This window comes from Mercenaria mercenaria, chromosome 5 (assembly GCF_021730395.1).
Source record: "Mercenaria mercenaria strain notata chromosome 5, MADL_Memer_1, whole genome shotgun sequence".
In the NCBI taxonomy this organism is placed as follows: Eukaryota; Metazoa; Mollusca; class Bivalvia; order Venerida; family Veneridae; genus Mercenaria; species Mercenaria mercenaria.
Window position 1 is genome coordinate 87,529,768 of NC_069365.1, and position 26,340 is coordinate 87,556,107.

The 26,340-nt window shown below is 36.4% G+C and overlaps 1 protein-coding gene across 7 annotated transcripts in view; it reads left to right on the forward strand.

Annotated features, from left to right (window-relative positions):
- LOC123558619 (neurobeachin-like) overlaps nt 1–26,340 on the forward strand; it is a 268,481-nt gene that overhangs the window by 85,846 nt on the left and 156,295 nt on the right. For all 7 annotated transcript variants that reach the window (XR_008371116.1, XR_008371114.1, XR_008371117.1 and 4 more), the window contains 8 exons: nt 4,204–4,396; nt 8,543–9,057; nt 9,515–9,668; nt 10,665–10,845; nt 11,627–11,805; nt 14,711–14,818; nt 15,965–16,118; nt 25,032–25,178. Coding sequence is in view for 3 of the 7 variants with exons in the window: in XM_053544219.1 (XP_053400194.1) it covers nt 4,204–4,396; nt 8,543–9,057; nt 9,515–9,668; nt 10,665–10,845; nt 11,627–11,805; nt 14,711–14,818; nt 15,965–16,118; nt 25,032–25,178 (1,631 nt within the window). In the remaining 4 variants the exon portion in view is untranslated. The remainder of the gene's footprint in view (nt 1–4,203; nt 4,397–8,542; nt 9,058–9,514; nt 9,669–10,664; nt 10,846–11,626; nt 11,806–14,710; nt 14,819–15,964; nt 16,119–25,031; nt 25,179–26,340) is intronic.

Consider the following 26,340-nt stretch of genomic DNA (forward strand, 5'->3'; position numbering starts at 1 on the left):
CATTTATCTTGATGATATCTAGGTCAAGTTTGAAACTGGGTCACATGCGATCAAAAACTAGGTCAGTAGGTCTAAAAATAGAAAAACCTTGTGACCTCACTAGAGGCCATATTTTTCAATGGATCTTCATGAAAATTGATCAGAATGTTTACTTTGCTGATATATAGGTCAAGTTTGAAACTGGGTCACGTGCCTTCAAAAACTAGGTCAGTAGGTCAAATAATAGAAAAACCTTGTGACCTCTCTAGAGGCCATATTTTTCATGGGATCTGTATGAAAGTTGGTCTGAATGTTTATCTTGATGATATCTAGGTCAAGTTTGAAACTGGGTTACGTGCCGTCAAAAACTAGGTCAGTAGGTCTAAAAATAGAAAAACCTTGTGACCTTTCTAGAGGCCATACTTATGAAAGGATCTTCTTAAAAGTTGGTCAGAATGTTAGCCTTGATGATATCTAGGTCAAGTTCGAAATTGGGTCATGTGGCATCAATAACTAGGTCAGTAGGTCAAATAATAAAAAACCTTGTGACCTCTCTTGAGGCCATATTTTTCATGGGATCTGTATGAAAGTTAGTGTGAATGTTCATCTTGATGATATCTAGGTCAGATTCGAAACTGGGTCAACTGCGGTCAAAACCTAGGTCAGTAAGTCTAAAAATAGAAAAACCTTGTGACCTCTCTAGAGGCCATACTTTTGAATGGATCTTCATGAAATTTTGCCAGAATGTTCACCTTGATGATATCTAGGTTAAGTTTGAAACTGGGTCACATGCAGTTAATAACTAGGTCAATAGGTCAAATAATAAAAAAAACCTTGTGACCTCTCTAAAGGCCATATTTTTCATGGGATCTGTATGAAAGTTGGTCTGAATGTTCATCTTGATGATATCAAGGTCAAGTTCGAAACTGGGTCAACTGCAATCAAAAATTAGGTCAGTAGGTCTAAAAATAGAAAAACCATATGACCTCTCTAGATGCCATACTTTTGAATGGATCTTCATGAAAATTGGTCAGAATGTTCACCTTGATGATATCTAGGTCAAATTCAAAACTGGGTCATGTGCCATCAATAACTAGGTCAGTAGGTGAAATAATAAAAAACCTCGGGACAGCTCTAGGGGCCATATTTTTCAATGGATCTTCATGAAAATTGGTCAGAATTTTTATCTTGATGATAACTGGGTCACATGAGCTCAAAACTAGGTCACTATGTCAAATAATAGAAAAAACAACGTCATACTCGGTTCAAAACTGGGTCATGTGGGGACAGGTGAGCGATTCAGGACCATCATGGTCCTCTTATTAATGTTATTAGTATTTTCTACATGGGGAAGAAATGAATTTATGATTGGAAGTTAGAGAAATCAACAGTTTTCGTTTGAAATTTGGACCTGTTTGGGTTTATTACGTGCCGGGCGTATCGGCAGTGTAATACTTTAATAAGCGTCTGTTGGTTTGATCATGAATGATCAAGTCAGCAAACGCTTCAATAAGATAACGCGCTAATACGAGCTTACGCGAAACAATCTTCTGTTGCCATTCTGTCTATCTTATACTTTTTTGGATAGATATATGAGGTAACGATTACCAAAAGTAAGGAATAACAAAAAATCAGTGACAAGGTGAGCTTTTGTGATCACCCTTTGTCCGTCGTCCGTCGTCAGTCCGTGCGTGCGTCAACAATTTCTTGTCTGCACGATAGTGGTTTCATTTATGATTTTATTTTAACCAAACTTGCACACAACTTGTAACACCATAAGATCTCGGTTCCTTTCTTGAACTGGCCAGATCCCATTATGGGTTCCAGAGTTATGGTCCCTGAAAGGGCCAAAATTAGCTATTCTGACCTTGTCTGCACAGTAGCAGCTTTACTTATGATTTGATTTTTACCAAACTGGCACACAACTTGTATCACCATAAGATCTCGGTTCCTTTCTTGAACTGGCCAGATCCCATTATGGGTTCCAGAGTTATGGCCCCTGAAAGGGCCAAAATTAGCTATTTTGACCTTGTCTACAGAGTTGCAGCTTTATTTATGATTTGATTTTTACCAAACTGGCACACAACTTGTATCACCATAAGATCTTGGTTCCTTTCTTGAACTGGCCAGATTCCATTATGGGTTCCAGAGTTATGGCCCCTGAAAGGGCCAAAATTAGCTATTTTGACCTTGTCTGCACAATAGCAGCTTCATTTATGATTTGATTTGAACCAGACTGGCATACAACTTGTATCACCATAAGATCTTGGTTCCTTTCTTGAACTGGCGAGATTCCAATATGGGTTCCTGAGTTATGGCCCCTGAAAGGACCAGAATTAGCTATTTTGACCTTGTCTGCACAATAGCAGCTTCATTTATGATTTGAATTTAATCAAACTTGCACAAAACTTGTGTCACCATAAGATCTTGATTCTTTAGTTGAACCAGCCAGATCCCCTAATGGGTTCCAAAGTTATGGCCCTTTGATTCCTTAGTTGAACCAGCAAGATCCCCTAATGGGTTCCAAAGTTATGGCCCTTGAAAGGGCCAAAATTAGTTATTTTGACCTTGTCTGCACAATAGCAGCTTCATTTATGATTCGATTTTAACCAAACTTGCACACAACTTGTATCACCCCAAGATCTTGGTTCCTTTCTTTAACTGGTTAGGTTTCTTCATGGGTTCCAGAGTTATGGCCCCTTAAAGGTCCAAAATTGGCTATTTTGGCTTTTGCAGCCATATAGAGACCTCATTTATGGTTTTATTTGATACAAACGTCCAAAATAACTTCAACAACAATTATTTTTGGATTCCATGACAAATCAGATCCAAGCGTAGGTTCAGAGTTATTTTATATCTGATTACCTCCCCTGATTGTAATCAAAATGGATTTATATCAGTAAGTACTTATTATAGTACTTATTTGAAATTTCATTATTGTCATTACTTGGACTGAGCCAATCAGGGTAGATAACTATGGACTGATTTTATGTCAAATTACCTCCCTTTATTTCAAATTAAAATGGGTATATCTCCGTAACTAATGAAGATACTGATCTGAAATTTCATTTATGTCAACAGATTTATTTGGCAGATCCTTCTTTTGTTCACTTACAATAATTTTTGTTTTTAATTACTTCCTGTTTTACGTTACTATAAATAGCTTATTTTTAGTAACTTTTTTATTATTGGCCGTAGGGAAAAACCGAGACCACTTTTCTGTGGTACAACATGGATGGTACCTCCAATTTTTAGGTGTATTTTGACATATCTGTACCTTGTTAGAATTTTTTTTCTTTTTGGTTAAATTTCTTCCCTTTGTTGTTACTGTCCTTTGGACTTAGATATTTTTTCTGAGGACCTTCTTGTCCTCAAGTGCAATGATAACAGGTGACCGATATAGGGCCATCATGGCCCTCTTGTTTTTTTTCATGACAAAAATGTTGCAGTGAGATTATTACATGGTTCGCACAGGCCATGAAAAGTCCTTGAATTTGATGCCTACTCCTTGAAAACTACTTGAATTTTGTAACAGTCAGAAACTACTTGAAAACTACTTGAATTTAGGAAAAAACATACAAAAGATGGCAAATAGTCCTTAAATTCGTCGGGTGCGAAGTGAAAACGGACAAACATTATAAACGGACCAAAATAAACAAAAAAACGACGAAAAAAAAACTACCGTTACTGCCATTAGGGCCTGCCACGGAGTTGGCGATAGTACGGTACGGTACTGTACTTTAAGGGTTTTATGCTCTTTCAAGTAATTTTCACACTGTGTAATTTATTCACGATGCCTTGCAGGTAAATCTTGTGTTACATTGTTTAGATTTGTCCTAAATTGGATTTAAATTGGTTATTTCATGTCTCAGCAACAGTGACATTGCGCCCATTTTAGTCCTTGAAAATGGAGAAAAATTACTTGAAAACTCCTTGAAAACTATTTGAATTTTTTTTGGGAAGGTCTGTATGAACCATGTATTACAAAAACCATTGTGGGTCTATGAAACCTTACAAACATTGAACAAGAAAAGGTCAAGGTCAGTAAAACAGGGTCTACTCTGTGAATACTGTGGTTTCATTGTATTTTTTTTGTACCCGTGGTACTGAATATAGAAATTTGTATGAAGGAATCTCACGGCCTGTTAGAGAGAAAAAGACAATATTTAGGAGGAAATAGGTCCTCGGAGTGTTGTTAAATGTAACATATTCCAAATATTACAGAACTGTGCTACAGATGTCAGTATGGCAGGACTGGCTATTCTCCATGGCATATGTATACCCCCAGAACCAGGAACAACACAAAGTCACAGAGATGGTGATGGCATTGTTTAGAATGTTGTTACACCATGCCATCAAGTTTGAGTACGGTGGCTGGAGAGTGTGGATTGATACACTTGCTATATTACATTCCAAGGTAACACTTGCTATAGTACATTCCAAGGTAACACTTGTATTACATTCCAAGGTAACACTTGTATTACATTCCATTCCAAGGTAACACTAGTATTACATTCCAAGGTAACTTGTATTACATTCCAAGGTAACACTTGTATTACATTCCGAGGTAATACTTGTAGCGTATAGTGGGTTAATTCTGTGGGCAAAAAGTTCTGCGGTTTCGTCCTAAAATGGGCCAAGTTTATTTCTGCGTTTTTATGCCCCCGAAGGGAGGCATATAGTTTTTTAACCATCTGTCGGTCTGTCCGCAATTTTCGTGTCCGGTCCATATCTTTGTCAGCGATGGATTTTCAAATAACTTTGCATGAATGTGTACCACAGTAAGATGACGTGTCGCGCGCAAGACCCAGGTCCGTAGCTCAAAGGTCAAGGTCACACTTAGACATTAAAGGATAGTGCATTGATGGGCATGTCCAGTCCATATCTTTTTCATCGACAGATGGATTTTCAAATAACTTGGCATAAATGTGTACCACAGTAAGATGCCGTGTCGCGTGCAACACCCAGGTCCGTAGCTCAGAGGTCAAGGTCACACTTAGACGTTAAAGGATAGTGCATTGATGGGCGTGTCCGGCCTATATCTTTGTCATCGATGGATGGATTTTCAAATAACTTGGCATGAATGTGTACCACAGTAAGACGACGTGTCGTGTGCAAGACACAGGTTCATAGCTCAAAGGTCAAGGCCACACTTAGACGTTAATGGGTGTGTCCGGTCCATATCTTTGTCATCTATGGATGGATTTTCAAATAACTTGGCATGAATGTGTACCACAGTAAGACGACATGTCGTGTGCAAGACACAGGTCCGTAGCTCAAAGGTCAAGGTCACACTTAGACGTTAAAGGTCATTTTTCATGATAGTGCATTGATGGGCATGTCCGGTCCATATCTTTATCATTCATGCATGGATTTTAAAATAACTATGCATGAATGTGTGACACAGTAAGACGACGTGTCGCGCGTAAAACCCAGCTCTGTAGGTCAAAGGTCCTAAACTCTAACATCCGCCATAACTATTCATTCAAAGTGCCATTGGGGGCATGTGTCATCCTTTGGAGACAGCTCTTGTTTATTTCTGCGACCTTCGAGAAAAGCAGTAATTTTTATGGTTTGCATAAATCAGAAGTAAATTCTGTGCATTGGAAATAGCTACTGCATTTACTACGTCATAATTAACGACTCGAATGCATATCGTTCTCGTCAGTTATGTCTTGGTGGCATTATCTTAGTCGGAATCTAGGACAGTGAAGTTGGCGCAGCTAATTTGTGTTTAAATCTGATTTCTTTTCATTACCATACCATGCATGATCAAAAATCAGAGTTAAAAATAAATACTGTAGGTCTAGTACCGGTAATTCATTTTGAAAGACATTTTCATAAAATGTAACGCTGCTGGTAGAAAAATTTACGATTTATTTACAAATATATACAAATGCAAAATCTAGTACATAGTCCGTTCACAGTCCATCAGTTACAACAGTAACAACACATATTAATTAGTTTGTTTAACTTTTTATAAACCTAGAATGTTTTGTGATATACACTTGTAAAGATTACATGCCCGAAATGGTAACCATTCGTGGACAATAGATTGATACAATAACAAAAGCAATCAGACAGCAGAGGAAAAACTCTTGAGATAAAGATAACGGTCATTATATTAAGCGAAATATCAAAATTTATTTCTGTGTCAAAAAATTCTGCTGATAGTTTAAATGTGCGGGATTTATTTCTGCGTGTCAGCCTCGACCCGCAGATTTTGCAGAAATAAAAACCCACAAAATTAACCCGCTATACGGTATTACATTCCAAGGTAACACTTGCTATATTACATTCAAATGTAACACTTCTGTTACCTTCCAAGGTAACTTGTTTTACATTCCAAGGTAACACTTGCTATATTACATTCAAAAGTAACACTTCTGTTACATTCCAAGGTAACTTGTTTTATATTCCAAGGTAACACTTGCTATATTACATTTTATTACATTCCAAGGTAACTTGTATTACATTCCAAGGTAACACTTGTATTACATACCAAAGTCACTTGTATTACATTCCAAGGTAGCACTTGTATCATGTGTCAAAGTAACACTTGTATCACGTGCTGAGGTAACACTTGTATTACATTACGGTCTTAAAAGCAGAGCCCATATTTACATGATGGTCCTAAAAGCAGAGCCTATATATACATGATGGTCTAAGATTAGTTTTGAATTATGCATCCTCTGTTATAATTGATTTTAACTGTCCTTCATCAAACAATAGTAACAAAATGGCTTAGGAAAGATTTAAAGTCAGTACAAATAAACATGATTTTTTTAGCTCACCTGTCACAAAGTGACAAGGTGAGCTTTTGTGATCGCGCGGTGTCCGTCGTCCGTCGTCCGTCCGTGCGTCCGTAAACTTTTGCTTGTGACCACTCTAGAGGTCACATTTTTCATGGGATCTTTATGAAAGTTGGTCAGAATGTTCATCTTGATGATATCTAGGGCAAGTTCAAAACTGGGTCACGTGCCATCAAAAACTAGGTCAGTAGGTCTAAAAATAGAAAAACCTTGTGACCTCTCTAGAGGCCATATATTTCACAAGATCTTCATGAAAATTGGTCAGAATGTTCACCTTGATGATATCTAGGTCAAGTTTGAAACTGGGTCACGTGGGGTCAAAAACTAGGTCAGTAGGTCTAAAAATAGAAAAACCTTGTGACCTCTCTAGAGGCCATATTTTTCATGAGATCTTCATGAATATTGGTCAGAATGTTTATCTTGATGATATCTAGGTCAAGTTTGAAACTGGGTCACGTAGGGTCAAAAACTAGGTCATTAGGTCTAAAAATAGAAAAACCTTGTGACCTCTCTAGAGGCCATATTTCTCAATGCATCTTCATGAAAATTGGTCAGAACTTTCATCTTGATGATATCTAGGTCAAGTTCGAAACTGGGTCACGTGGGGTTAAAAACTAGGTCAGTAGATCTAAAAATAGAAAACCTTGTGACCTCTCTAGAGGCCATATTTTTCATGAGATCTTCATGAATATTGGTCAGAATGTTCACCTTGATGATATCTAGGTCAAGTTCGAAACTGGTCATGTGGGGTCAAAAACTAGGTCAGTAGATCTAAAAATAGAAAAACCTTGTGACCTCTTAGTGGCCATATTTCTCAATGGATCTTCATGAAAATTGGTCAGAATGTTTACCTTGATGATATCTAGGTCAAGTTCGAAACTGGGTCATGTGCGGTCAAAAACTAGGTCAGTAGGTCTAAAAATAGGAAAACCTTGTGACCTCTCTAGAGGCGATATTTTCAATGGATCTTCATGAAAATTGGTCAGAATGTTTACCTTGAAGATATCTAGGTCAAGTTCGAAACTGGGTCACATGGGGTTAAAAACTAGGTCAGTAGATCTAAAAATAGAAAAACCTTGTGACCTCTCTAGAGGCCATATTTTTCATGAGATCTTCATGAATATTGGTCAGAATGTTCATCTTGATGATATCTAAGTCAGATTCGAAACTGGGTCACGTGAGGTCAAAAACTAGGTCATTAGGTCTAAAAATAGAAAAAACCTTGTGACCTCCCTAGAGGCCATATTTCTCAATGGATCTTCATGAAAATTGGTGAGAATGCTCAGCTTGATGATATCTAGGTCAGGTTCGTAACTGGGTCATGTGCGGTCAAAACTAGGTCAGTAGGTCGAAAAATAGAAAAACCTCTCTAGAGGCCATATTTTTCACGAGATCTTCATGAAAATTGGTGAGAATGTTCACCTTGATGATGTCTAGGTCAAGTTTAAAAGTGGGTCACGTGCCTTCAAAAACTAGGTCATTAGGTCAAATAAAAGAAAAACCTTGTGACCTCTCTAGAGGCCATATTTTTCAATGGATCTTCATGAAAATTGGTCAGAATTTTTTATCTTGATGATATCTAGGTCACATGTGCTCAAAAACTAGGTCACTATGTCAAATAATAGAAATAACGATGTCATACTCAGTTGAACACTGGGTCATGTGGAGATAGGTGAGCGATTCAGGACCATCATGGTCCTCTTGTTTAACATATTGAAATAATGTCTGGTAAAAATTTTTCATATATACAGGTAGCCTATGAGGATTTCAAGCGTCACATGGCCAAGATGTACAAACAGTATGATAGACAGCGTGTGGATGATTATGCTGACCACGAGGAGAGAAATAGACAGCCAATCAGCACTATTTCTGGTGTCTCAGACTCCGAACTGAACAAACCAATACCAAAATCTACTGTCAAGGTCACAGAAATAGAAGATTCTGAAACAGCAGGTGCTGAAAAACCGTTGGATAATGAAAACGAGGCTAGTTCAAAAACTGACCAATCAGAATCTGACAAGACTGTAAATGGTGATATTGGTGTTGGAAATAGTAAAAATGGTGAAAATGATGCAGCAGAACATCAAAGAGATAGACAAAAGATGCCTACAAGGACTGATTCAACTAGAAGTGGGCACAGAATGTTTAGTTCAGGGCCAAGGGCACCACCATTTAGGATACCTGAGTTCAGATGGTCTTATTTACATCAACAACTGTTGAAAGATCTCCTGTTCTCAATAGAGACTGATGTCCAAGTTTGGAAAAGGTTTGTTCTGTCACTTTACCCTGCTAAATTTCTAAAATGGACTGGTCTATCATTCAATTTGAGCAATACCATTTATTATTCGAAGGGGTGTTCCCTCAAATTTTACTGACTGAATAGCAAACAGTGCAGACTGATCTTGGTCTGCACTTGCACTGGTCGCAAAGGCAGGATCACTTGCCGTCAAATCAAGTTGTGAAGAATAGTTTTAGTCTTTGTCATTTTGTGAGGAAAGCATTCTGAAGTAAATTTTACTTCAGCATCAAAATAGATAGCAATTTTGTGAAAGATAAATATAAATCAACTTGTGTCAGTTTGTGCTACTAATTGCATGGGAAAACTTAGACGACATATAAAAGCTTCGATAAATGATTTTTTTAACTGCATTACTAAAAATAGATGATGAAGTTGCAGACATATGATACAAGAAATGTCATAAAAAGTGAAATTTCTGTTTCAGCCATACAACGAAAACTGTGATTGATTTTGTGAATTCGAGTGAGAACAATATTTATGTAGTTAATGTGACACATATGATCTCCCAGTTAGCGGACAATCTGATAACATCATGCGGAGGACTTCTCCCTTTACTGGCAGCAGCAACATCATCTAATGTAAGTGCTAGTATGGACTGGGGCCAAGGTTATAAACATAAATAGGGAACCAGTCTCAGAATGCAACCTTGCCATTGGTCAGTTTTAAGACTGTGCTCAGAACCAACCAGTCAGGTACTGTTGTTGTTAGACTGGTTATCCAAACTCTGTTTTATAACTTTGGACCCAGATGACAGGATTAAAAATACTTATTATTGTTAAAATACTGAAGGTAAAAATCTGTTATAAAGCTTTACAGATTTGCTCTGTGAGGACAATTCTTTGACATGTATATTAAGGAAAGTTGACAAGATGGCTTGCTGAAGGTCAGTGGTGCCTATAATTTGGCCTGGAGGGACATGTGAAGTCTTGCTCTTACAGTTTAAGGGATATCCAGGGGAAATAGAGAAAAAATTTAAATCCTTCATATTTTTGGAGTTATAATATTTTTTACATTAATCAAAAGAGATTATTTCTTACTTTGATGCTGTGAGTGTGCATATTTCATGATTCTGTAAACCTACATATGGTTAGGATAGCACCTGAATATTGTTATGAAATATTATACAAGTTTTCTTCTTTCCAGATTTACTAAGTTTTACTGTAACAAGAATAAAATTGTTAGGATTTGATTTCGATAATTTGTTACTTGTTTTCGTGACATCACACATTAGTCATATTTTGCTTATTACACCAAGATTTGATTGTTTATACAGCTGCTTTCTGTTTCCAATAATTGACTGAGTAAAATAGAGTTAATAAATCATTGATCTTTTACATGAAAATATACCTGAATATCTCTTTAATGCTTGAAAAATATTTTTAACGGGGCTTAATGTGAAATGATTGTAACTTGTATGGTTAATGCACAGTAAGCCCTTATTTGACATTATGTTTGTGTGACTTCAAATCCAACTGCTGAATCAAATTGACATATCATATATATGTATATACATGTATGCAAATAATAGTTTGACTGTATTGTGTGAGTTTAACACTTACTGTTTCCAACTGAAGGGGGAGGTGGAGATTTTAGAACCTACGCAGGGTCTCAGTATAGAACAAGCTGTGTCCATTTTGCTGCGAATTATGAACCTGACAGATATACTGGTATTTGCGAGTTCCACAACATTTGCCGAACTTGAGCAGGAGAAAAACATGCCGGCAGGAGGAATACTGAGGCAGTGCCTTAGATTAGGTATGGTAAAATAGCTCCCGATGTGTCAGTTTTGAGCAATAAGATCTCACCAGGAAAACTGTTTTACTGTAGAATCACAAATATTTGCAAAGGATTACTTTTTCCTAATTTTGCATTTTTGAAAATCTCGCAAAAACTTGGATTTCAATTACATTTGTAGAAAAATATTACAGCTTGTGCCAAGATTAAGCGTTATGTTATTAGGCTGTTTTTTGGTCATGGAAATATCTGATCTGTGTTACATCTAGGCAGAAGAATTTTATACATTGAAAGTTTTTGTCATAGAATAGCATTTGATTGTATAGTGTAGAAGTTTCGGGCAGACTAACTTTCTATTGTGGACAGTCAAAGTTTGGACCTGCAGTGAAACATCGCTTGCTCAAGCATCAGTTGCTTGAGAACCAGGGCAAACTTCAGCAATGTATTTAGGCCCAGGCATTTTTCCATATATTTTCTATCTTTGGATTCCTTGTAACCTTCAAGAACTCCGGCAACTTGCTCATCCGTATACATCTTTGAACAAGTGTTTTACTGTATGTCACCCCTAGAATTTTCTTTGGTATATAGAGGTACCGTTGTCTATGCAGTAATTTTTCAATGATATTAAGATTAGTTCATATTTCATTCTTCTGATTAGCATTTGTCACAACCTCTTTCAAGTATATATCTTCATAGTCAAGGTCAAATGATTTTCTTAGTTCACATAGTTCCTTGTTATTTTTGTCCTCATTCATTATACAGAATATATCAAATACTGTCATTAACTAAACTTACATTTCAGTATGCACAGCAGCTGTTCGTAACAGTCTGGAAGTTCGACACCGCCAAGTTCCCCCTACCCCACCCACTCCTACATCCACTGCACACCCGCTAGCTTCACATTCCAGAGATACGTCCAATCAGAATGGTACCACAGATCCTATACAGGCATTGATTGAAGGCTCACACCCAACTAGGAAGGTTTGTACAAGATTGCATATATTATTATAAACAGGTCTTCTATAGTTGTTTAAAATACTTTTCTGTAATGTAGATTTTTCATGCAGCCAAAACTTAAAAAAAATATAAGTAGGAACCAGTAGCTGCACAGAATTTGACATACATGTCATACGTCCCGGATTGTCCGGGATTGTCCCGGAAATCACATACATGTCCCGGTGTCCCGGCCAGTGTTGAAATGTCCGGAAAAGTAAAAATACAGAAAACAAAAATAACCCCCCAAAAAACTTGTTTTTTTGGGCTATATTGTTGAATTTTACATTAATAAAACACAATAAACAGTTCCTGGTGTCACATTGTTTATTCCTAATTATCTGATATCAGTTTCATGCCCTCGAGCGGGACACATGTTGATTAAGCCAGCTCAGATCAACACTCATATTGAACGCGCCCCGCGATCTTTTGATGACCCAGATTAATTTACAGTCAGCTATTTTGATGACCCTGATTATGAATTGACAGAATTATGCAATCAATAACAGTAATTTAATATTAGGAACAATAGCCGAAAATCCTGTTGTTTTTAGCACGTAGGCGGTGAAGCTACATGTAGCTTTTATGGAAGAAATGGCTGAAAACGGTCAATTAAACGATAATTATTTTAAAAGGTTGTAATCTTTTAAAATGTAGATTGATTGTCACACTAGAAACTGCATGTAATTGTATGATATTTATGCATGAAACAGACGAATACTAATGTCATGGTGTATGTTCCGGACAAAGGGTAAAAATCCCGGAAATTTTAACTCAGAATCCCGGAAATGTCCTGAAAAATTATGGCATGTATGGAATTTGATGAGTTTTGTCTTATTAATTTGTAAGAAAACAATTGACATAAATGATTGTTAGGTAAAGTCAGGTAACTAATATATTATTACACTTCTCTACCTTGTAATCTTGCTAATAATGCAAATGTAATATAACCCGATGTCTAAAGCACTTGTGAAAGCTGTAGAAGTTGGCTCATTATAAACATAATTTGAGCCGTGCCATGGGAAAACCAACATAGTGGGTATGCGACCGGCATGGATCCAGACCAGCCTGTGCATCCGCGCAGTCTGGCCAGGATCCATGCTGTTCGCTAACAGTTTCTCCAATTCCAATAGGCTTTAAAAGCGAACAGCATGGAGCCTGACCAGACTGCGCGGATGCGCAGGCTGGTCTGGATCCATGCTGGTCGCAAAGCCACTATGTTGGTTTTCTCATGGCACGGCTCATTTTATATATTGCAAACTCTTGATAATTCCAATAGATATAGTATTGTATACTGCATAACATTCAAATGCCTTGCATTAATTTTATTGTGGAATTTTAAATATTTCATGTTGCCATCTTTGAGTGAAGTACATAGGTGAATTATTTCTACCCCACTTGGCAGTTCAACAGACATCCCAACTTTTTCTGAATGCCAAGTGGGAGTTTTTGCTTTCCAAAGTGGGAGATTGAGGTGTTCAAGTGGGAGATTTTATACCGCGGTAATAATGTTCATGATAACGAAGCTTTTAACAAATCTAATGATAATATAAACTTATTTGCCCTTATAAAATCACTAGTCTTAAAAAAATTCACTTGTCTATATCTTATTATTCATGCATTTTTAATGTTTTGGAACAATCATACATGAAGCCTTCTGTGCAAAATTAAATAGTTATGGCACTTTAAGCACTATGTCTAAATTCAAAACACCACTGAGAATTAAACCTGCACTTTTATTTCTTTTGTTGGAAAGAAGACTCCCCAGGTGAATTTTACATGACAAACAGTACAGCTGTTAGAACTGTAAAAACAAAATGTATATAGCTAAAAGAATAAAAGTTCAAGCAATAGAAAATTTACTGTTTGATTCTCATCCCTGTCAACCAGTATTTAAAACCCCTGGCTCAAATACTTTATCCTGTTATCCAAAATTGAATGTCCGGGTATTGTTACACTTTCGTAGATTTGCCTAAACTCCAGTTAAAAGGATGTGTTTTACAAATTGTTATGATGCAAAGACAGTTTAACAGCATTTGATAGTAAGTGATATTAAAATTTACCATGACATTTCCTCTTATCAAAATGATTTTAAGAGAAATGTTTTTTTAAAACCTAGCACCATCTACTTTCGATTTCAAAAAGTTACAGAAAAAGCTAAAGCCAGTATAATTTCTAATCTAAATTTGATTGAATTTAATTAGATATCTAATGTCTGGATTTTAATTTAACTGTGACACATTAATTAACACCTGGCTTTGTTAAATCGTGTAATAAACAATATCAGCACGGGTAGTATAATGTGCGAAAATATCCGAAAGCTGTTGTTTACAGACTCGTCAGTAGTGATACAGTATGAGATAGGCGCAAAGAAGCGGATTATTTCATAATTTTTGTGTGTTTATGTTGTTTTGTTTTGTTTGTTTTAATCGGGAGATTGAGACTTCTGATCGGGGTGATCGGGTTTTACAACCAGAATCGGGAGAAACCCGATCGGATCGGGAGAGTTGGGATGTCTGGTTCAAGTTAAATATGTTGTGCATGCACAATGCTGTCTCCATGCCCTGATTCATCCAAAAATTATTCTAGACCCAGATGAGATATTATAACATTTTACGTTTAAAACCGTCCATTCATAGACAAGAAAAGAAATTATCCAAATAATCCAAAGCAAATGATTGAATGAATAATGCCATAATGAAATTAGCTATTACACTTGTTCAGAAACTGGTCCTGACCAGAAACTTGTCTGTCCAGAAACTGGTCCCGTCTGACTACTGCTCTCTAGCTAGTACATGGAAGTCTTATCTTGTAACAGGATACCTATGATTTAAGTTTGGTCATATATACCTGACATCAGTTTGTTTGCTAACTTCAGTACTCATTCTTTTAGAATATAGTTGAGAACCTGAATGAGCAGATGTCCCCAATCAAAGACTTTGACAAGCTTCTACAGGACATGGACATTAACAGGCTGCGAGCTGTTGTGTATCGTGATGTGGTAAGATACTCTCTAACTTTGTACTTGTATTTGTAGTCATGTTACAGCTAAGATCCTCTGTTGACTTGCCAGCTTTTATGCTGGAGGAAGTCCAAGGTGCCCCTCTGGGTATTTATACTCAAGTGTTATTAAACTTGCAGTGAAACAGTAAATCAGTCATAGCTGATTTGTAGTGTTTGTGTTGAATTTTGCTTCTTATAATAACCTGGTACAAGGGGCGTAATAGGAGTTGTGTTAATCAGTCAGTCTATTGCAAACAATTTTCTATTGAGAAAACTTTGTGGCTAGAATTAGTTAAACATTTTTACATGGCTCAAATGAAACTTTAAACACAAGATTACCATGAAGTTTTGGATATGGTAGACATAATTTTTAGCTCATCTGATTTTTTGGAAAAAAAAGATGAGTTATTGTCATCACTTGATCGGCGTCGGCGTCGACATTGCCTGGTTAAGTTTTATGTTTAGGTCAGCTTTTCTCCTAAACTAATAAAGTTATTGCTTTGAAACTTCCAACACTTGTTCACCATCATAAGCTGACCCTGTATAGCAAGAAACATGACTCCATCCTGCTTTTTGCAAGATTTATGGCCCCTTTTATACTTAGAAAATATCAGATTTCTTGGTTAAGTTTTACGTTTAGGTCAACGTTTCCTCTTAAACTATCAAAGCTATTGCTTTGAAACTTGCAGCACTTGTTCACTGTCATAAGCTGACCCTGTACATCAAGAAACATAACTCCATCCTGCTTTTTGCAATAATTATTGCCCCTTTTGGACATAGAAAATCAGTTTTCTTGGTTGAGTATTATGTTTGTCGGCTTTTCTCATAAACTATCAAAGCTATTGCTTTAAAACTTGCAACAGTTTTTCACCATCATAAACGGACGCTGTACATCAAGAAACATAACTCTATCCTGCTTTTTGCAAGAATGATGGCCCTTTTTAGACTTAGAAAATCATGGGTAGGACAATATTTCTATTATACAAAAAAAATCAGATGAGCGTCAGCACCCGCAAGGCGGTGCTCTTGTTTTAGTGTTGGTTCAAGCCCTGCAGAGTTAAGGGCTGCCATTACCTCTGACAAAATGGCATTGTGGTAGTAGTAATCACATTCAGTGATAGCTCTAGTTTATTTATTTTTCCAGGAGGAGACGAAACAAGCACAATTTTTAGCCCTAGCTATAGTGTATTTCACATCAGTATTGATGGTATCAAAGTATAGAGATATTTTGGAGCCGCCCAGCCCAGCTCAGACCCCGAGCCAGATGCCTCGCCGCAGCTCAAACCATGCCCCATCAGGTAGGATATAGTCCTTGCTAAGTGTCAGTTATAGCATGATAATGCTTCTATCTGCTAGCAAGTTAGGCACTGCTACTGACACAAAGATGAGTCTGTCCTTGCAATGAAAGCTTAAAAGTTATATGTTACTATTTTCTTCTTTCTTTAGCATTCTCGGGTGAAAGGTCAAAGGTTATAAAGCTGCATTAGGAAACCAGTTTCAGAATGAAGCCTTGCCATTGGTCAATTTCAAATTTGTGTTCAGAAATAACCAATCAAATGCCAGAGTATTGAAACTACTCTCCAAATCTAGTTTTATAAGCTTAGGCCCTTGTTTTAGCTCAACTATACGAAGTATATGGAGAGCTATTCTACTCACCACAGCGTCGGCGTCTTTCCGCGTTCCCACCTTGGTTAAAGTTTTTTTACACTCTCTTTTTTTCTCCTTATCTCTGTAATTACTTGATGGATTTGCTTTAAACTTAAAATAGTTATTTCTCATCATCACCCACATCATATGGCACAAGGGCCATAACTCGCACACCAATATTTCATGAATTATCCCCCCCTTTTTACTTAGAATTTAAGGTTCAAGTTTTGATGCACTTTCACTCTATCTCAGTTATTCCTAAATGGATTTGATTCAGACTTAAAATAGTTGTTCAACATCATCACTCACATCATATGACACAAGGCTCATGACTCTGGTACCAATATTTAATGAATTATCCCCCCTTTTGACTTAGAATTTCAGGTTAAAATTTTGATGCACTTTCACTATATCTCAGTTATTACAAAATGGATTTGTTTCAGACTTAAAATAGTTGTTCAACATCATCACTCACATCATATGACACAAGGGCCATAACTCTTGCACCAATATTTCATGAATTATCCCCCCTTTTTACTTAGAATTTCAGGTTAAAGTTTTGATACACTTTCACTCTATCTCAGTTATTACTAGATGGATTTGTTCCACCTTATCACCCACATCATATGACATAAGGTGTGTAACTCTGGCACAAATATTTCAGGAATTATGTCCCCTTTTACTTAGAATTTAAGGTTAATTTTGATGCATTTTCTCTATATCTCGGTTATTATGAAATGCATTTGATTCAGACTTGAAGTAGTTGTTCCATATCATCACCCACTTCATATGACACAAGGTGCATAAGTCTAGCTTCAATAATTATGCCCCCTTTTTGCTTAGAATTATACTTTTATAGTGTTTTGATACACTTTATCTTTACCTCTCTTTGTTACTTAATATTTTTGACACAGACTCAAGCTATTGTGCAATATCTTCATCCATCATTGGAGTCATTAAACACTCCAGTGACAGCTCCATTTTCCTCAGATGTGCCCAGTTTCACTATCCACCATTGAAATAGTTGAGCACGCTGTCTCCTGTGACAGCTCTTGTTCATTAATGTTAGTAAAAAAAATGAAAGTGAAAGCAAGTACCTCTCAGTGTAAGAATTTGAAAAGATTAACTTCCATTTGGTTATGAAATACATTGATACCTACTGTAATTCAAACATAAAAGAATATTGCACACATCATGATTCATTTCTTAATCATAGTTTTGAGATGACACATCTCATGTTGAACATGTTAGTGAAAATGAGACACTGTGGCAGACCAATATCTGATATCTTAAGAGAATCTTCTAGCTACCTTCTGAAAGGTTTAAGTACTTTCAACTTCATTACTCCAGTGTTACCAGACTGAGTTTGTAGACCAGTCTGGAAGGTTGCCATTGGTCCATTTTAACATTGTCCTTTGAAACAGGAGTATTGATATTTTAGACTGGTCACCAGACAAAACAAATGCACTGCTGCGTTGAGAAATGAACCTGCTTTGCTTTATGAGTTATTTGATTAAAACATGCAGGCTGTATTTCTATTTTAGATGCAAACTAAGAAAGGCTTGTTTTTGTGTTCTATGTAATGTGTTTGTTTTAATTCACTCCAAGGGGTATCAGGATGGACAAAAACTTACATATTTATTTAACAGGGCTCCGGAAATTTTGATAACTCAATCGGTCTGAAACAAAAATCCTGACATCGGCGCTACCCCACCCACCGCATTCCCAATATTACATATTTTGTAAAACGTGATAGGGTAAAGAAATAAGCATGTCATGCATTAAAACTGAGTTACCAGTCACCACGCGTTACCATACAATGAAGACAGTTATTCAGTGTTATGTGTGATCATTACTTTGTTTAAATTTAGATGTTTTTCCGAGATAATATGAGGCATTGACACCGTGTGCGTAACTAGTCTAAAAGCCAACGCATGTGACTTCGATACCGTATACATGGCAGATACTTTGTGATGTTTCCTCATTCTTTGACGGAATTCTATAAATTTCTATAAAATACAATGCGTCAAAGTGAGTTACACGACACATATTCTCTGCTAAACAGCCTAAGTATATAAAGAATACTCTGCCGCGGACCGAATGTGTACGTTATGTGAACGCTGAGATCGAATTTCCCGCATGTATAGCACCAAAACGTCACGCGGGTTGGCCACGGATATTTCATTTCACTTACGTTGTACTTCAATAAGCAACTACATTTTATAAAGTTATATGTTCTCTTCTGATGTAAACAAAATTTCATTTTGAAACGTTTTTTTAAAAGACCGATTTGATAAACAGTGCCACTCCGGTTTTCTTTATCATTCGTGGTTGCCCGTCCATTTTTTTCTTTTTTGTACAGTCGGGTTGCAAAGACGATTTTCTGCATTTGTTTCAACTGGAGCCCCAACAAATGAATCATGTAATTTTTTCAAATCAAGTAATTATAAAAGTTATTTTTATCGGTTTTCCGTGTGATGTCTCATTAAATCAAAGACCTGTAATGTACAATTATAGCAATTTGATTAAATGCAGCGACCATTTGTTTGTTACCGTGATCAAACATAGCCTTTTGAAATAAACCATCCGTCGGATTCTAAATAAAAGAAGTGGATCCCCATCGAAATGATTTGGATCCAGTCAGAAACGTTAGGAAACCAGTCAAAATGTCTAATACACCGCAGTCGGCTGTCTGCAAACATTAAAGGAGGTGCCGCGCGAGCACTGATTGCGTCACGCGCTAATTACGGACCGATTATCAAAGTGACAATCAGACCGATTGACACGTTTATTGATTATCTGAAGGTGCGACTAACAATTTACTACTTGGCAGGTGATCGTGTATTGAGATATTGGACTGAAATTTATACTTTTCTCCATTTTTACGGGACCGATTTTTTTCGTTTTTTCACTTTACGAATCGGTCTGAAAAGTCAAAAATCGGTCCAAAACCGACAAACCGGCAAATTTCTGAAGCCCTGTTATTTAAGTAAATATATTTTTATGTGCTAAAATGTCAGATTTTGTGAAATGAACTGCATTAACTGCTGGAAGAAAAAAAAGATTCTTTGAATTTTTATTGAGATATAGTGAAACCACTAGTTTGAGCATTGATGGCCCATGCACCAAAGCTCACTTGAGCAATTAATGGTGTCCTTGGCTTTTTAGCTCACCTGTCACAAAGTGACAAGGTGAGCTTTTGTGATCGTGCGGTGTCCGTCGTCCGTCGTCCGTCCGTGCGTCAGTGCGTCCGTGCGTCCGTAAACTTTTGCTTGTGACCACTCTAGAGGTCACATTTTTCATGGGATCTTTATGAAAGTTGGTCAGAATGTTCATCTTGATGATATCTAGGTCAAGTTCGAAACTGGGTCACGTGCCTTCAAAAACTAGGTCAGTAGGTCTAAAAATAGAAAAACCTTGTGACCTCTCTAGAGGCCATATATTTCACAAGATCTTCATGAAAATTGGTCAGAACGTTCACCTTGATGATATCTAGGTCAAGTTCGAAACTGGGTCACGTGCCGTCAAAAACTAGGTCAGTAGGTCAAATAATAGAAAAACCTTGTGACCTCTCTAAAGGCCATATTTTTCATGGGATCTGTATGAAAGTTGGTCTGAATGTTCATCTTGATGATATCTAGGTCAAGTTAGAAACTAGGTCACGTGCCGTCAAAAACTAGGTCAGTAGGTCTAAAAATAGAAAAACCTTGTGACCTCTCTAGAGGCCATATATTTCACGAGATCTTCATGAAAATTGGTCAGAACGTTTACCTTGATGATATCTAGGTCAGGTTCGAAACTGGGTCACGTGCCTTTAAAAACTAGGTCAGTAGGTCTAAAAATAGAAAAACCTTGTGACCTCTCTAGAGGCCATATATTTCACAAGATCTTCATGAAAATTGGTCAGAATGTTCACTTTGATGATATCTAGGTCATGTTCGAAACTGGGTCACGTGTCATCAAAAACTAGGTCAGTAGGTCTAAAAATAGAAAAAGCTTGTGACCTCTCTAGAGGCCATATATTTTACAAGATCTTCATGAAAATTGGTCAGAACGTTCACCTTGATGATATCTAGGTCAAGTTCGAAACTGGATTACGTGCCTTCAAAAACTAGGTCAGTAGGTCTAAAAATAGAAAAACCTTGTGACCTCTCTAGAGGCCATATATTTCACAAGATCTTCATGAAAATTGGTCAGAACGTTCACCTTGATGATATCTAGTTCAAGTTTGAAACTGGGTCACGTGCCGTCAAAAACTAGGTCAGTAGGTCAAATAATAGAAAAACCTTGTGACCTCTCTAAAGGCCATATTTTTCATGGGATCTGTATGAAAGTTGGTCTGAATGTTCATCTTGATGATATCTAGATCAAGTTCGAAACTGGGTCATGTGCAGTCAAAAACTAGGTCAGTAGGTCTTAAAATAGAAAAAGCTTGTGACCTCTCTAGAGGCCATATATTTCATGAGATCTTCATGAAAATTGGTCAGAATGTTCACCTTGATGATATCTAGGTCAAGTTAGAAAGTGGGTCACATGCCTTCAAAAACTAGGTCAATAGGTAAAATAACAGAAAAACCTTGTGACCTCTCTAGAGGCCATATTTTTCATGGGATCTGTATTAAAGTTGGTCTGAATGTTCATCTTGATGATATCTAGGTCAAGTTCGAAAGTGGGTCACGTGCCATCAAAAACTAGGTCAGTAGGTCAAATAATAGAAAAACCTTGTGACCTCTCTAAAGGCCATATTTTTCATGGGATCTGTATGAAAGTTGGTCTGAATGTTCATCTTGATGATATCTAGGTTAGGTTTGAAACAGGGTCATGTGCGGTCAAAAACTAGGTCAGTAGGTCTAAAAATAGAAAAACCTTGTGACCTCTCTAGAGACCATACTTTTGAATGGATCTCCATAAAAATTGGTCAGAATGTTCACCTTGATGATATCTAGGTCAAGTTTGAAACTGGGTCACATGCCATAAAAAACTAGGTCAGTAGGTCAAATAATAAAAAAACCTTGTGACCTCTCTAGAGGCCATACTTTTCATGGGATCTGTATGAAAATTGGTCTGAATGTTCATCTTGATGATATCAAGGTCAAGTTTGAAACTGGGTCAACTGCGGTCAAAAACTAGGCTAGTAGGTCTAAAATTATTAAAATCTTTTGACCTCTCTAGAGGCCATATTTTTCAATGGATCTTCATGAAAATTAATCTGAATGTTCACCTTGATGATATCTAGGTCAGTTTCGAAACTGGGTCACGTGCGGTCAAAAGCTAGGCCAGTAGGTATAAAAATAGAAAAACCTTGTGACCTCTCTAGAGGCCATATTTTTCATGAGATTTTCATGAAAATTAGTGAGAATGTTCACCTTGATGATATCTAGGTAAAGTTCAAAACAGGGTCACGTACCTTCGAAAACTAGATCAATAGGTCAAATAATAGAAAAACCTTGTGACCTCTCTAGAGACCATATTTTTCAATGGATCTTCATGAAAATTGTTCAGAATTTTTATCTTGATAATATCTAGGTAAAGTTCAAAACTGGGTCACATGAGCTCAAAAACTAGGTCACTATGTCAAATAATAGAAAAAACGACGTCATACTCAAAACTGGGTCATGTGGGAAGAGGTGAGCGATTCAGGACCATCATGGTCCTCTTGTTTCCTTATATTTTCTTGCATACTAGACTGGAGTTTCCGTTTATTTCACTGTTGCTTGAAAACTCAGTCTTACACCCTGGATCGTAAAATGACTCTTGTGCTTTAAATGATGCATGTAGTTCATCTATAAGAAGATTTATGCAGTAATTTATATTTCATTACAAATCAAATACCTTGAAAGCTCTCCTTTGTTCTTTATACTATGTTTCTCGATAAAAAAAGATAATTTTGTGAGAAATACATAACATTACGCTGCAAATAATAAAACAAAACTGGAACTAAACATTGTTATTTGTCATTAAAACTTCATGACATTTTTCCTGTTCATAGATGTTGGTTTCTCGAACTTTGTTTAAATACACTACTGAGAATAAAAATAGTGGTATAAAGAAAATCATTTGTTTGATATTACTTTCATTATCATTGAATATGGCATGGAAGAAAAAGATTCTATCACTAGCTGTAGGTGCAGATGGGAATATCCAGCTCTCGGGGAAAATGTTTAAGCAGAGCCTTGTTACTGCCTGAACATTTACCCTCGAGCTTGATGTTCACGTCTGCACCTACATGCATCATGCCCTAAAACACAAACAGCTACTGTAAAATGAATTAATTTTGCGGGCATGAAATTTCGTTGTTTTGGTCTGAACGGCAATTCCATGGGGATATGAATTCATGGATTTCAGTTTTTGAACATAAAATGAATGGGAATTTTACTTGTTCATGGGGATTAAATTTGTGGATTGACTCAACCTCAAAATCCATGAAAATTAGTCCCCCGCGAATATTAATGATTTCACAGTAACCAAAAATTAGACTTTTATCCTTGAAATCTCTAAATGAAGCCTTGACTGTATTAATAATATTTGGCTTAGATTAAGAACCAAGATGTTTTACTTTTGTCATATTTGAACAAGTAAATTTATTGTGTTTTTTTTATTCTTAACAATAAATATACATTGGAATGGCATGTAAGCTTTTTATCATTTTCCTATTAATGCAGCTGCTAAATATTGGCATAATCTACGTCCAACCATGTCATTGTTGGTAGATGGAACTACTATAGAAAATATCAAACAAAATGATGGTAAAAATGCGGATGCAAAAGCTGTTGAACAACCGATAGATAAACAACAAAAAGGACAACCAGGAAGTTTGAAATCCCCAAAAGCATCTATATCTACAGTTGAACTAGCTGTGAAAGGAGATGAACTTGCTGTGTATTTAGAAAAAGAAAGGGAAGGAAACTCAGATTCTTCTGAAAAGAGTGACCAAGTGTCTGAAGTAATGGAAGACTCTCCAAAAACTTCATCAAACAAACCTCCAGTTGAAGAAGCTGATCAGGGGAGTGTACTCTCACAAATGACGTCTGGCTCTGAAGAAGGTAATCTGTCAGCAGAAAACCAGTCTGTTGGAAGTCAGTCTGAGGAAACCACATCTGGAAACCAGTCATTAGAAAACAAATCTGAATGTATCCAGTCTACAGAAGATGAACCAACAACAGAGAAAACCAAAAATGAGTCTGATCATGGCTGTGTCACAGAAAACAGTCAGGAAATAGAAAGTCAGCCTGAACCTGAAGGTTTATAGATATTGTACTGATGGCACCCATACCCAACTTTAGTTGTAGATTTGAAAGTTCATCATGAATCTGTCTCACTTTGACATATATGCGTCTTTTTGTTTTTAGTTCAATCATGCTTTGTATATTATGCAAGTACATGTACAGAGAGTACTTTTGCAGTTAACATCTGTAAAATTAGCTGCATCTGATATCATCTGAATTATAGAGATTCTTAACTTTAATAACTTGATACAGAAAAACACTGATCACTCAGTCGCAAGGGGAAGAGCAAACTGCCTGAGATATCCAGGGCTCGGAGCTCTACAAATATAGAAAATAAAAGGAGAACAGACAGAGACCAAATCAGTTGCTCAATCAACCATGGTGGTTGTGTCCTCGGTTCTCGAGTGAGCGGTGTTTCACTGTATTTTATGTATTTTGTTTAATTTTTGTAATCAAAGATGGCTTAAAGTGTGTTCTTAAATGGTTAATTTTCCTTTCACTGCACCTGTCTTTTTATGATTATACTGAAAAAAAAAATGCTGTTGCTTTTCTGTTTACTGTTACTGTTTTCATGTATTTCTGTTTACTGCTAATGTTTTTTGTGACTATTCTGATTTTGCTGTTAATTTTCGGTTCACTGCTATGTTTTTTTTGTGTATACATGTATTTTACTATTAATTTTTTGTTCACTGCTTCTGTCTTTTGCTCAATTGTACTGTTATTTGTTTGTTCACTGCTACTATTGTTATGTGATTGTACTGAAATTGTGAAGTTAATTTTCTGTCCACTTCAGTAGATTTATACTAGAATTATGCTATTTAGTTTTTGTAAGCTGTTACTTTTTTTGTCTATATGTGATTATACTGAAGTGTCAGACCATTTATTTACTTGAAAACATACTGTTTATCACTGTCATTTTGTTTTCCTTTAAGAAAGATCTGCTTAAAAATATCATAAAGGTCAAGAGACTGAAAATATATTAAAGTTTGCAACACGCATAATCAGTTTGACATTTTGTGCATATTTGATAGTTTTAACATTAAATGGGGTATACTGCTAAGCTGTGTTTTAAAACATGATAAATTATGCTCTTTTTTTGCAAATCTTTTTTTTTTTGTGTTTGTATTTTTTGCATCATTCACTGATACTAATGGCAATTTTTCTTGCTGCAGAAATTAAAACAAGAATAGTATCTATATCACTCTCAAAAATAATTTCATATTCTCTGCTTCATTTTGATTCAATAATTTTCTGCAAGTAAAAATGTTGGTTTGCACCTGTTGTTGAATGGAGAAATGATTTTTGACTGTGTCATTGTTTTCCATTTTACTTGATTAGGGAACCAGTCTGAAGATGAGGAATCAGAGAAACAGCCTGGTCAGGGAGACAGTCAGGTCCAAGATGGTACAGAACAAGTTGTTGATGAGAGTCAGGAGAAGTTGAAGATTCCTGTAGATGTACATGTTAATATGGATACTTCATTAGGTAAATGATCGTTGTTATAAGTTTTCCCCCAAACTGGGCAGAACCATATTTTTTCTGCCAAAATTGTTTACACTTGAGAATGAAGACAGAAAAAACCCTTTTTAGTCAGTGTGTTTATTGTGGAAAGATTTCTCTCACAAATTATGCATGTCAGAAAGAACGGTAGGGAGAACAAATGCACTCCTGATGATCTCTTGATAACCTTACAATTTGAAAGCTTACGGATTTTGTTCAAACCTTTGTACACTGGGACCCCGTTATAACGCTGTCATCGGGGTCCAAGGTTCGAGACACGGGATCTAGCGGGGTTAAATTTATAACGCGGATTGATCGTATCAGCAGTAAATGCAATACCCCACCCACCGGTAATGTATTTTGGACGCTGTTTTATGTTATTAATAATAAGAAATAAGAATCGTATAAACAGGACATTTATTTACCTTAAATGCTACTGAAAAATACATTAAAAGAATTATAACGCCGTGTCATCTTCTCATTTTGTCGTGATTCTAAAAGAAAGAATTGTTTATCCCGGAAGTAAACATGTATAACGCTGTGTGAGGAGTGCGCGGTCATGAGAATTACATACGCAATGCAATTGCACTTGGGGTTTATGTAACTAAAAGAGAAAAAAACGCGGACAGTCTTAAAAAATTTAATTTTGAATACATGAAGAAAATCGATAATTAAGATAGAAAATTGTTAAATCGCCGTCGTTAATATACGATATTAAAAAGGGAGAACATTCTCAATATGGCTTTCAGTGCGTCGAATCTTCGCAAATTCCGATGAACTGAGAATGATGATTATGAAAAACGGCTGCATTTTATTACAAAACTGGGCCTGTTGTTCGATTTTTTATTCACTCAAGTGTTCATGTCATCCGCTTAATTGGTGCAAACTTAAATGGTTTGATAGCTGACTGACCAATTTTACACGCTTGTTATGCAAACAATCTAATTTTGACACGGTACTGATTACCTAATTGTCACATGTCTTCATGTATTCAAACTTTAACAAAGGCGATATGCAAACAAGTAAGCCAGCAAACAATTATTGATTTTTGACATAGTTGTCATGGCAAAGGTGTTAAAGTACAATGTACAGGCACATGTAGTTTCAACGCTGGTTATGATCAAATTAAATAACATCCGCGGACTCG